The sequence below is a fragment of the Mus musculus genome, chromosome 12 (genome assembly GCF_000001635.26).
Source record: "Mus musculus strain C57BL/6J chromosome 12, GRCm38.p6 C57BL/6J".
NCBI lineage: Eukaryota > Metazoa > Chordata > Mammalia > Rodentia > Muridae > Mus > Mus musculus.
The window spans coordinates 71964740-71978520 of NC_000078.6; the positions used below are offsets into that span (position 1 = coordinate 71964740).

General features: G+C 47.0%; 1 protein-coding gene across 8 annotated transcripts in view; it reads left to right on the forward strand.

Annotated features, from left to right (window-relative positions):
- The window catches only part of Daam1 (dishevelled associated activator of morphogenesis 1), a 161427-nt gene that overhangs the window by 133790 nt on the left and 13856 nt on the right, over positions 1-13781 (forward strand). For all 8 annotated transcript variants that reach the window (XM_006515643.4, XM_030246636.1, XM_030246637.1 and 5 more), the window contains 4 exons: positions 6355-6439; positions 10451-10557; positions 12057-12145; positions 12904-13072. In XM_006515643.4, coding sequence (XP_006515706.1) covers positions 6355-6439; positions 10451-10557; positions 12057-12145; positions 12904-13072 — 450 coding nt within the window. The remainder of the gene's footprint in view (positions 1-6354; positions 6440-10450; positions 10558-12056; positions 12146-12903; positions 13073-13781) is intronic.

The window sequence follows — 13781 nt, forward strand, 5'->3', positions numbered from 1 at the left end:
ATTGTGTAAAGCATAATTGTCCACAATGGGAAGGTCCAGAAGATATGCCTTTCACCAGCTCTATAAGACGCAAATTGGTGAGAGGGGCACCAGCACATTTGAAGGGTTTTGTTCTTTCCCTTTTCCTTGTGCCAGATCTTAGCATTGGAGATGCTTCTGCTCAATTAGATGAATTAAATTCACTGGGTTTAGTTGGATCCCGAGGTAACAAGGGCCAGGTGGCAGCATTGAATCACCGGAGACAAGGTGATCCTAGTTATTATAATGGACAGCGTAGACAAAAGAATGTTTATAATAACATACCCAGTAATGGTCAGCACAGGAGAGGTGAAATTTATAATGGCATGACTCGGTTGGACCTTTGGTACTGGCTAATCAATCATGGTGTTTCCAGGAATGAAATACATAGGAAGCCTACTGCATATTTGTTTGATCTGTATAAGCAGAAAAATTCTCAAACAAATGAAAGAAAGGCTACATTAGATCATGGTAAACAGCAGTCTATTATCAAATGGAAGTGGTATATACGTGATCGGGCCAGAGCAGGTCCTGAAGGCACAAGCAAGTTACATGAAGAAGTTGCTCAAATGCCTATGGTTTCTATTCCTGTTACAATGCCATCTGCTGCCAAGCATGCACCTATAGCCTCATGGGGTGTTCCCTATGATCAACTGACCGAAGAGGAGAAGACTAGAGCCTGGTTTACTGATGGCTCTGCACGTTATGCAGGTACCACCCAGAAGTGGACAGCTGCAGCATTACAACCCCTTTCTGGGACAACCTTGAAAGACACAGGTGAAGGGAAATCTTCACAGTGGGCAGAACTTCGGGCAGTACACATGGTATTACAGTTTGTTTGTAAGAAGAAGTGGCCAGATGTACGATTATTCACTGACTCATGGGCTGTAGCCAATGGATTGGCTGGATGGTCAGGGACTTGGAAAGATCACAATTGGAAAATTGGTGAGAAAGACATCTGGGGAAGAAGTATGTGGATAGATCTCTCCAAATGGGCAAAGGATGTGAAGATATTTGTGTCCCATGTAAATGCTCACCAAAAGGTGACCTCAGCCGAGGAGGAGTTCAATAATCAAGTGGATAAGATGACCCGTTCTGTGGACAGTCAGCCTCTCTCCCCAGCCATCCCTGTCATTGCTCAATGGGCACATGAACAAAGTGGTCATGGTGGTCGAGATGGAGGTTATGCTTGGGCTCAGCAACACGGGCTTCCACTCACCAAAGCTGACCTGGCTACTGCTGCTGCTGATTGCCAGATCTGCCAACAGCAGAAACCAACACTGAGCCCCAGATATGGCACCATTCCTCGAGGTGACCAGCCAGCAACCTGGTGGCAGGTTGACTACATTGGACCACTTCCTTCGTGGAAAGGACAGCGTTTTGTTCTTACTGGAGTAGATACTTATTCTGGTTATGGATTTGCCTTTCCTGCACGTAATGCCTCTGCTAAAACCACCATTCACGGATTGACAGAATGCCTCATCTATCGTCATGGTATTCCACACAGTATTGCTTCTGACCAAGGAACTCATTTCACAGCCAGAGAAGTTCGACAGTGGGCCCACGATCATGGAATACACTGGTCTTACCACATTCCCCATCATCCTGAAGCAGCTGGGCTGATAGAAAGATGGAATGGCCTTTTGAAGACGCAGTTACAGCGCCAATTAGGTGGTAACAGCTTGGAAGGCTGGGGCAGAGTTCTTCAGAAGGCAGTATATGCTTTGAATCAGCGCTCGATATATGGTACAGTTTCACCCATAGCCAGGATTCATGGGTCCAGGAATCAAGGGGTGGAAAAAGGAATAGTTCCACTTACTATCACTCCTAGTGACCCTCTAGGAAAATTTTTGCTTCCTGTCCCCATAACTCTAGGTTCTGCTGGCCTAGAAGTTTTGGCTCCAGAGAGGGGAGTCCTCCTACCAGGAGCTACAACAAACATTCCATTGAACTGGAAGCTCAGACTTCCCCCTGGTCATTTTGGGCTTCTAATGCCCTTAAACCAACAGGCTAAAAAAGGAATAACAGTGTTAGGAGGGGTGATAGATCCAGATTACCATGGAGAAATTGGATTACCTCTTCACAATGGTGGTAAGCAAGATTATGTCTGGAGTGCAGGAGATCCCTTAGGGCGTCTCTTAGTACTACCATGTCCTGTGATTAAAGTCAATGGGAAACTACAACAGCCTAATCCAAGCAGGATGACAAAGGACGCAGACCCATCAGGAATGAAGGTATGGGTCAATCCTCCAGGAAAAGAGCCAAGACCTGCTGAGGTGCTGGCTGAAGGTGAAGGAAATACAGAATGGGTAGTAGAGGAAGGTAGTTATAAATACCAATTAAGGCCACGTAACCAGTTGCAGAAACGAGGATTATAAAGTAATATGAATGCCCATTGTAAATTTACTAATGCGTTTGCGATTGTACGAGGGATAGTTATATCATGTTAGGCGTATTTACAACCTTGTTATTGTTTCATGTGAACATGAGATATTATTTGTGTCAAGTTGACAAGGGGTGGATTGTAGTGGCTATTCCTGGTTGTCAACTTGACAATATTTGGAATGAACTACAATCCGGAATTGGAAGGCTCACCAGTGACCCTTATCTGGAGGCTTGGAGATCCTTATCTGGATCTTGGTTTGAAGATCTTGAGCCATAGTGGCTATGGATTCCAGAAGATTGAATCTCCGAGTTAAGGAACACACCTTTAATCTGGGCTATGCCTTTCATCTGGGATTAAAGGTGTGGTGGAACACACCTTTAATCTGGGCTACACCTTTTGCTGGAGACAATATAAGGACATTGGAAGAAGGGAGTCTAGCTCTTGCTCTTGCTCCTTCGCCTGCTTGCCGTGTGAGACTGAGTAACTGCTAGATCCTTGGATTTCCATTCACAGCTGCGACTGAACAATTGTAAGGAATTGGGCTGCCGACTGTAAGTTATCAATAAATTCCTTTACTAACTAGAGACTATCCGTAAGTTCTGTGACTCTAGAGAACCCTGACTAATACAGGGACACACACAAGTCAGCCATAATCAAGCCATAGCTCCTGGTCTATAGTGTGAAGCTCGTGGCCGTAGTAGTTGTGCAGTGGGCTGATGACATGCATGAAGCCCCCCGGTCACTGCTTGGCTGATGGCCATTTATATATCATGGCATCAGAGAACAGGGTTTGTTCCTGAGGAGAGCAGTGTGTAAGGTGGGAGGGATCAAGCGGTGGTTGCAGAGGAGACACCAGCTAGGTAAGACATGTTGGGCCAGCACTGACAGAGATGAGAAACTGTTGATAGGAATTGGCATTTCACTTTGTACTTAGGGATAACCAGAAATATATCAAAAATCATGTCAAGTTTTCTGGCTTTCTACACATGCAGTGCCCACCTGTTCTCTTGTTGATGGAGGATTTGTGTCACAGCCATCATTACACCAACATCTACGGCAGTGAGAGGCTCTGGCATAGTCTATATGTTGTCTTTTCAGACACTTGTGTATCCCCAGGGTTTGGATAGCCTTTAGAGCTTCCTTATGTGCTATAGAAGTTAGGTAAGGGGGACCTGCTACCACCTGGCTTAGAGCCCAAAGCAGGTGACTGCCGTGTTATGCTTGGTAAGTGTGTGTTTACAGCTTACGTGACCGAGATCACCTGAAGCTCTTAAGAGCAGAAGGAAGAGAAGTTGTTTAGTGGAGGAACAGCAGTGCCCTGCCTATCACATGTGTGAGGAGAACGGATTGGCCATGGCATACCTCAGAATAAGGAGCTATTAAGAACTTCCCTCCTATGTGTTTATGTATTAAAACCCAATTTAATTGCTTTTTATTATAGTAGTCCCTCAGTAGCATAAGCAACTTCTCTACTGTCTGTATATGGATGACATGTATTTAATCACCAAAGCAGGCCTCCCCACCCACACCAGGAGAGAGAGAGAGAGAGAGAGAGAGAGAGAGAGAGAGAGAGAGAGAGAGAGAGAGAGACAGACTGACTCACCACTCACTCACATGGGTCTGTATTATAGAATGACCGCTTCCCGAATACAGCTGTTCCTTTTTCCCAGTTCCTCTCTTGACATGGCAACCTGGGTGTTGTAAACCACGAAAAGCCCCTTTATTAAGTAGGAGGATCTGGCAAAGCGGAGCCAAGGCTCATCTAGCCTTCTGTCCCTAGCTTGTTCTAATTGTCCCTGAAGGTTCTGATTCTCTGGGCAAAGTTTTTAAATACCCAAGTAGAGCAACCTGGAGTTAGATACTATTTTAAGGTGGCTGGTTCATTTCCTGCCAAGAAAGGGCAGTGGAAGCAGACGCCTCAAGAGTTGTCACCAAGAGCACTGCCAAGCTGTAAGAGCAATGAGCAGGCTAGAATCAGTGGGGTCCTTAAATTAAAGAGATTAAAGGCTCATTCTGAGGGTGACAAATGAGTCCTGGGGGGGGGGGCGGGGTACTCTCCTAGCCTTACTTAGGAGGTAGGGTTTCTTTGTCTGATCCATGTGTGGTGTTCCATTGACTGGGTAAATTTTCTTAAGGACTTTTCATTAAAGTCTCCTGTCTCTTTGTGGGCCACATTAAGAGGAAGTTTAGTTCAGACAGCCGCTGGAAATTGAAGAGCATAAATATATACAATTTCAAAGGCAAGCAGCTTCAAACTCCATCTGGGTAGCTAGTGAAATTCAAGCCCAGTGCTTTGAATAGTGTTCTCACTCTGATTCTCAACCCTTTACTTTTAAATGCAGAGCAGAAAGGCTCAAAACAATTTCCTCAGCCTGGTGTGAAAAGACGCAGAGCTCATTTAGTTTCCTCGTAGGAGCAGAACTTGGGGTCCTGTGGGATAGCTCAGTGGGTGCTGCCAAGCCTGAGAACTAGCATTCCGTCCCAAGGGGCCACACGATGAAGGAGAGAGCCATCCCTGAAATTGTCCTCTGACTTCACATACGTGCTGTGGCACACGCCGATGCACGCATCCAGTGATAAAGTAATGAAGTCATAAGCGAGGCTCTTTTGGTGGTGACTGTAGAGGCTTCCTCACCTGTTGGGTTTTATTAGAGGCAATTTTCTTCTCAAGTTACTGTCCCTTCCTTTGCCCTCTGTGGCCACACTATGGTACTGGCCCTTTAACTGACCTAAGAGGCTGTAATGTCCTAAAATCCAGGGCTAACCTTGACAATGGAGACCTGGTGCTTATGGACCTCCTGTATTCTTCTGTTGTATTCTCCACCCAGACCAACTTAGCTCAATTTTTCCACTTAATGTGTGGGTTTCCTGCCGTGCTCTGCTGCACATGTTTGAGAAGCAGTGATTGTCCCGGGGTTGAAACCGCCTGGTGGAGTCTGCCAGGGCCAGCCTGTCTCTGCCCAGCACAGGGTGAATGTGGCACCACAGCCCAGCGGCAGGGTAAGGTGGATTGCCCTTGTCTAGTGGACAGTTTGGCATTTACTGAGTGTGGTTATTGTCACTTCCCAAGGCATTCCTACCCACACTATTTCCCCCAGCCTTCATCTCCACGTGTGAGAGCACCAGACCCTTGAAAAAGGATCAGGACATGTATCCTTGTCTCCATGGTGACTATAGCTTTGGGCGGGTTGGGCAACAACAGCAAGACTCTTACGATAGAAAGCGCACACTCAACCTATGTCCCAAACAAGCTGCAAGACTCAGTGAACGCATAGAGGGTTCCAAGGCAGTAGGCGGGTAAAGATCCTTTCCTACTTAAACTAGCCACTCTGCATGCGGCTGCATCTCCTGCGTGAACCAGTAAGCAGTGAGAGAGAGTGGGAAAGCTCCTACTCAAACAGCAGTGTCTCTCCTTTTCTATCCTCAAATAGAAATGAAATAAGATGAGAAGAGATGAAATATATGAAAATACCTGACCTAGGAAGTAACCGTGTATTTCTCTTTGTATATTAATGCATTTAACTCTTCACTCGCCAGTATGGTTTCTAAGCTTGTCAAAAACTATTTTTGCAGCGTGCCCGGAATTCCTCTGACATACAGTGAGGTCAGGGGTTGAGTTCTCTCCTCTCACCCACAGTTTGTGGGTGTTGGGTCTGAGGAGACCACTGAACCTGCTTTCCTCATCTCTAACTTTCCTTGACAAAACTAATGATAGAACATGGCAGCTCGTCCCCATGTCAGCAGAACATTACAGAGCCGGGAAAGAATGTCGAAGCCGTTTCAAAATCCTATTTTTAGTTTCCTGTGTTGTCAGGAAATAAGCTTTTGCCGAGATTTTGAGAAAAACCATACTTGAAAATCAGCAGCTGGTGTAGTGGAGTGAGTCATCTTGTATTAAATTGTAATAATCATGACAGTGTTATTAACAAAATAAAATATGCCTTCTCCAGGTTGAAATTATCCAATGATGAAATCAAGCGGGCAATTCTAACAATGGATGAACAGGAGGATCTGCCCAAGGACATGTTAGAACAGGTGAGCCAGCCGCCAGACAGCTGTCAGAGCCCAAGTAGTAGCAGATTATCAGCAGCCAAAAAGGATTCTGGGAAACCCTCCTGTTGCTAGTAGATAATTTTCTCATCTCTGAATTGCACTGCTTTAAAGGACTCTTATTCTCTCATTGTTCCTCAGAAAGATAGTTGAGAAGGAATGTCACAGGTTGTCAAATGTGGAGCAATAGCTCAGGGGTTAAGAGCACTTGATGCTCTTCTAGAGGACCCAAGTTCATTTCCAGTACCCATGTAGAGTGACCAAGTGCCTCACAATACCTGCAACTCCAGCTCAAGGAGATCCAACACCCTTATCTGGTGTGTAAAGGCATCCACGTCACATGCCAATCATGTGCTCTCTCTCCCTCCCCCACTGTCTCTCTTTCATAAATAAAAGTCAGATGAAATCCTAAAGCAAAGTCTACTAAGGGCCTGGGGTCGCCAGCTCAGACTCTGTCCCTCGGCTTCAGGGCAGTGCTGGTCTTAACAGCTCAAAAAACTCTGCTTGAGCCTGGCGGGAAGAAGTATTTCTCGGGAGTGCTGGAAATCTCACAAGCAGTCTGAGATCAAAAAATCACGCTGCAAACTATTAATTACTAAATTTGCATCTTGGCTCATCGTTTCCACAAGCACAAAAGCCACCATTAATTCCAGCACAGCCACCTGTTCTAAGCAGTCATACCTGTCCTATGGTAAGCGAGTTATTTTAGAGCTAAGTCATGCCTCTATTCATATGTGGCATCTTGTGTCTTAAATGGCAGTAAGTCACAACTTAGGGGCAGCCACATCAGTGTCCCTGAGTAGAAAACATATTAGCTCTGTCCAAGCAGCCAGGCTACAGTGTGACTTGTTCTGGAGTGTTTCTCCAGAGTGGAGCCACTCTGCCTGTATTATGTGTGTCTAAGCAGTGCATGTTCCAAAGCTTGTTATCTGTCTCTCACCCTGACCACTTAAGGCTTGAAGGTTTCTGAGCTTTGTGGTGACCGTCTCAAAGTGCTTTAAGGCTGGCTATTCTTCCTTCCACTCCCTCGTACTTGGGACAGTCTAAGTTTAGGTGATCAGGTTTAAGGTCTGTGCTTACCAGAGCCAGGTCCCCAGAAGATCAGTCGTGGGTAGCAGCAACCATGACTAAAGGCTGAACACGGCCACTGTGTGCTGAGTCAGCTCTGAAAGTATGGAAAGGGTTATCTCGTGTCCTGAGTGGCAAGGCCACCTTCTCATAGATTGCCCCTCTGTCTTTGTTTGATGGTGACAACAGACCCAGAGCAAGATAGACCTGCAGCTGGACTTGTCCTGGGTGAAAACCTCACAATTCCAGTAGAACAACTTATCAAGCTGCCATTTAAACATTCGATTTAATTTTCAAAATGTTAATGATGTTTTTCTTCGAGTCTGCCATGGCTCTCTGTGGATGCACGGTTTCAAGTGTTCTCCCGTGCAGGGCTGTGTCCCGATCCCCGTTCTTCTTTCCCTCGCTGTACAGCTTGCTTCCCCAGCTTCAAGGTGGCCCCGCCTTCCAGTCACTACTAGAAGTGATGAACTGTGTGCAGAGCTGCCTCTGTCTACAAGGTCATATACTTAAAATTCTACAGGGTCTGTTTACTGTGAAACTGCATCCAGCAAAATTCCTCCTTGAGGGGAAGGATCGCAAAGCCCTGCCAAAAGGGCTTGCAGTGCAAATAAGACACACTCCAAATAAACAAGGGAGAAAATCTGTCCACTGATGCAGCATCTGGCCAAGGACATTTTTGACCTGGTCTCTCCTGATAATTCTGTGAGCTTCTTGCTCTCTGCTCAGCTCCCACGCTCTCTTTCCCCTTTCCTTCCTCACTGTAATGTCCCTCTGCCTGGTGTTCTTCCACATACCTCTTTTCAGGACACGTATCTGCCCCAGCATCCCCTGACCCCTGTGTGGAGCCCACATGAGGGCCACGTGCAGTCCATGCTGTCTGTTGCTGGTGACGGCAGGGCTAAGGGTGTGGCTGAAGTCAGTGAGCCGCTCTTCCCCAGAGCCCACCTTTTCTGTTCCTAGGTGCTTTCCTAGCTACATCCCTCTGGAAAGCCATCCGAATGCAGCAGGACGCAGCAGGTTACTTGCCTCTGCTTTCAGGGGGTGGGGTGGTGGTGTGGCTCACATGCCTCTTCCTATGCTCTTGGAAGTCACAGAAGACACACAGTGGTGGTATTTTCCTGATCACAGACCAGCTATAGTCCTGGCAAACCGAGGAAAGATGTCTGATATTAGAAGGGGGTTTCCTACCTTAGAAGATAAAACTTCAAAGTAAAGTGGAGAGGAACACCCTTCATCTTGCTCTCTTCTCCTTGCCTTACAACATTCCCTATGTAAGAAGCATGAAACTACATGTCCGGTTCAGTGTCACCATTTGGATCTGGGAACAGAAGTGTCTAGCAGTCAGCACACCCGGCCAGCAGGCCATGCACCACTCCTTGGCACTTGCTCTCATTGCGCCTCCTTTCCACCCCCTGGGGCAAGGGAGCTGGCTTTGCTAATGCCCTGGTGAAGCCATTCCTTTTGTCGGGAGCCCATCTGGGCTGGCTGCTCCGCCCCTCAGCCTCAGTCTGGCCCTCTCAGCTCTCAGCTGGCCAAGTGTCAGTCTTCGGTGGGTGCACACACACGGTGTCCCTGCCTTCTCTGCTCCTGGCACAGTCGGAGTTTGTGGAAGCCAGTCCTTATCCTCCTCCTGCTCACTCATCAGCCCACTGTCATCTGTCGTCTTCGCCTCCTTAAAGCTGGGACTGCTGAGGGCATTCACAGCCTCCCTGTTGCCCAAGCCAGAAGACTCTTGGTGGGTCTTCTCTTTTTTGGTGTCTTGTTGATGTCTGACATCAATGACCACTTACTCCATAGTGAAGAGTTCTCACCTTGGCCCTGTGATGCTACACAGGCTTCTCCAACTTAACCTCTAGTGCCACCTTTATGGGCTCCTCCTCCTCCCATCCCCGTCCCCATCCCCATCCCTGAGTGCTGGTTTTCTCCAGCCTTGAACATATTCACTGAGCACCACCTCCCAGTGATGCCTTCTCTGTAGTTCCAGTTCTCTCTCTCTCTCTCTCTCTCTCTCTCTCTCTCTCTCTCTCTCTCTCTCTCTCTCTCCCTCTCTCTCCCTCTCTCTCCCTCTCTCCCTCTCTCTCTCTCTCTCTCTCTCTGGTGGCTCCCAACCAGCTGCCTTTTAAAAATTCCAACAAACATCTGAAAATCTATCAGAGGAGGAACTCAAGTTATGGGGAAGGTCTCATTTCAATTTGGAGGAGGGAAAAAGCATGGGATCTAGAAAATAGCAGGCATACCCAGCCCTCTACAAACACAAATGCACACAAATGTGTGCACTCAGGATGGCAGCCAGACACATAGGAAGTAGCTTTGTCAACTTTCAGTATCATTTCTTCATTTCTCATTCTCACCCTCCAAAATAAGATATGCAGAAAAGGTAAACTCTTCCCAGTGTTTCTCTCACTGAACTCTACATGGAGCGATAAGGAAGATGGGATTAGAGAAGCAGAAGAGGTAAGCAAGGAGAATGAAAAGCACAAGTGTAATTATCCATTCCACCGTTATGCAATACAAAAATGGATAGAAGTCTGGGAGCCAGAGAGACCAAGGTTCTGTTCCTGACAGTTAGGCACACTCGCTCGGCAATGCAGGCTGAGGTACTGAGTCTCTGGAAGGAACTCAGTTTTATGCCCTTCTAACGACAGGGTTTACTTTCTATGGTCCTGCTAAGGCATTGCACAAAGTAGATCCTGGTGGAAATTGGTAACAGTTCTTACTTGAAAGGTGCTGGAGAATAGAAAAAGATTCTCAGCCAATTTAAAACTGCTATCAAGTCAACATATAAATAGCTGTTCCTTATGCCTTGCTTGCCAGTTAGCAGAGCTTATAACTTAAGAAAAAATTAAAATTTCATGTTAGCTGAAAGGATTAAAACCTACTATAGTGATTTTTAACCTCCTGCTTTATTCACACATGCACTTCCAGCTTTTGAAATTCGTTCCTGAGAAAAGCGACATCGACCTGCTAGAGGAACACAAGCATGAGCTGGATCGGATGGCCAAGGCTGACCGCTTCCTGTTTGAGATGAGCAGGTGAGCTGGAAGACACGGGAGTGAAGCTCCCCTTTGCCTTAGTAAGGGCGTCGCTAAACCTCACTCAAACAGCTTGGGCCAGTCCCCTGTCTGGCAGCATGTTTTAGTGGTAAAATCTTCCCAGAGATGATCTGTGTAGAATGTGTTCACTTGTGGAGCACTTCTTGTCCCAGTAAGCCATTGTCCAAGCATCCTCACGGCTGTCCTTGTGGGCCTCAGGGCCCCTGGGCTCTGGCCTTATTGTGCTAAAATGTTCCAATCATAGTCACTCTCACCAACACTTTGATGTCTTGGGATAGTATCTCAGCATCTAATACCTTGACATCTCAGGTGTGTTATAAATTAGAGGGAAATGATATGTTTGTTGAAAACTCAGAGGGAGTGAATAAGACATAGGCAGACATCACTAATCAGTCATGACAGTCTTCCCATGGAGCCTCAGCAAGCTTTCTGAACCCTTTTCCAGAACTGCCCTGGGGCAGCCACTGCTCTGTAATTGGGTTTGGCATGTGAGCTTAGTCTCTTTGCCATTCCAGGTCGAGTGAACTGATTCCATACTAGAAAAGGACCAGTAGCCCCTGGGACAGAGCCCTCTCTCTCAGTGCCATGAGCCTGCAGATACTGCCAAGGGGAGTCTGTCCCTCATGCTCCATTCCTGCTGTGGCCAGATTTAGTTATGTGTCATTCCCTAACAACTAGCCATTTTGGAGACTACTGCTGAACAAAGGAAAACTTTGGGACTTCGAAGCTACGCCCTGCAGCCCTCAGTGTAGACAAGCTGGTGACCACCAGCTTCCCAAGCATGCCCAGATCTTTACAAGTGCTTTCTGATGGAACCCTTATAGCAGCCCTGCCTGTAGGGACTTCCAGAAGAGAAGTATGGTTTTCATCTACCCACGGGGGCAAGGAATCCCAGAGGAATCTCACTCAAGGCCACCTAATAAGAGGCATAGCTGGGCTGCAAGCCTAGGACTGTTTGGGCTTACAGGATGGTATTAGAAAGGGGGCTGATCCCGGGACCGACCTTCTGTGATGAGCAGGTTAAGCTTCATGGGAAGGCACACTGCAGCAGCTCCCACCCTAACTAACGAGCAGCAAGGACCTTGGAGCTTCGCTGCAGAGCCGAGGCCAGCAGGTCCCTGGCTCCTCTAGGAGCTCTCTGGAAGGCTAAGTTCGCTTGCCTTCAGGAGCCTAGCTGAATGAGCTGCTTGCAAAGCAAAAAGGGTTGGGAATGAGTATGAGGGCTGTGTGACAGAGACAAGTCTTTGTAGCCTTGCCAAAGGCCAGACTGAAAAGGGAAGAGACTCGAGAGAAGTGAGGGAAGTGGAGAGTCTATCTACATTTTGATTCCTTTCATCTCTTCTGTTTTCACAAGAGCTGTTGGTACGTGAGGGGAGTTTGAAATGAAGGGCCCCAGGCAATCACCCAAATACCCCATGCTGATTTGAGAGAAATGAGCTCTCCTTCTGAGTGCTGATCAACCCACCTTGCTCTTACAGAATTAATCATTACCAGCAAAGACTGCAATCACTGTACTTCAAAAAGAAGTTTGCAGAGCGTGTGGCAGAAGTGAAGCCCAAAGTAGAAGGTAAGGTCAAACCACTTAGCAGGAGATATTGGCTGTCTCAAGTGCCCAAAGTAAACAACTGCTTCTTTTGAAATTCCAATGGATGGTCATATAAGGTCTGTGTCTTACATACCCTGGCCTGGCCTGGGCTCTGGAGCTCCTGCAAATGGCCTGAGCTTCTCCCAGGGACTGGGGTTTTGACCACATGAGCATGGCTAAGGAATGAATTTGCCACTCCTAGCATTGAACCTATAATTAGCATTCTCATTGCCGTGCCTTCCTAGGATTTCCTCAGGGCGGAGTGTAGGTTTCCTAAGTGTGCTGTGTTTATGTTCGGGATGTGGATGATACTAAAGATCAGTTACAGAGTGTACAGTGGAGTCAGGGTCGGAGTTCCAGTCCCTGATGTAATACCTACAAGCCATCCATGACACACGGCCAGTTAGTTCACTGCCAGCAGAACTCATTCACTGATCTGAGCCACAAGAGGCAATGGAAACAGACTTGCTCTGCTGTCCTGTCCTGTTCCTAAGTGCTTCAGGTTGGCGAGTCAGTCCTGAGAAGGGCTGAGAATGGAGAGGAACTTTTCCATTCTCTGTGGAACCTCCTTCCATGGTAGCTGTTAACTGTGCTTCTAATTTGCATGTCTTGAAAGTGCTTGGTCACAGTCTAGTGACCCACTCTTACACCCCGAATGCCTGTTAAGATGTGTTGCTCTAGGACAGGGTAACTGAAAGCCTTGGCCGTAACTGGTGTGTTTTGGGCATCTTGCTTTGAAGCGATTCGCTCTGGCTCTGAGGAGGTGTTCAGGAGCCGCGCCCTCAAGCAGCTCCTGGAGGTGGTCTTGGCTTTTGGAAATTATATGAATAAAGGACAAAGAGGCAATGCATATGGATTCAAGATCTCCAGCCTCAACAAGATAGCGGATACCAAATCCAGTATTGACAAGTAAGTGTGTGCCCCTCCAGCATTTGGCGCACCAAGGTGCTTTTATAGACCGTGAACTGCCCACCTAGACCCTGCAGCCTCGGGCTTCCTGACCATGCTCCTGAACCTCCATTCCTTCCCATTCCTCTCACAAACAGACGCAACCCTCCAGCTCCCTGGGACCCTTCATCTACTTTCTCTGCATAGGGACGCTGTCTATTCCAGTGGTTCGCAGCCTTCCTAATGCTGCAACCCCTTCATATGGTTCCTCCTCTTATGGTGACCCCCAGTCATAAAATTATTTTGTTGCTACTTCATAACTGTAATTTTCTAGTTATGAATTGTAATATAAATATCTGATATCTGACGGGGGGAGTCAGGAACCACAGATAAGAACCACCGATCTATTCCAAGGTAAATAAATAAATAAATACTCACTCACTCACTCACTCACTCACTCACTCACTCACTCATGGGGCTGGTGTGGTACCTCAATGGGTAAAGGTGATTTCCCCAAGACTGAGGGCCTGACTCACACAAGTTGTCCTCTGACCCAAACATACATGCCATTTCATGTGTGTGCATGCACATACACACAAAATTTAAGTAAATAAATAAATGTAAAAAAATTTAAACTTTTAGTATAACATGCTAAAAAGCCACTCACTGATGGACCTCTATCCAGCCAAAACCAAGTCATAGCCCTCCCAGCTCTGAGTGTCTCATGACC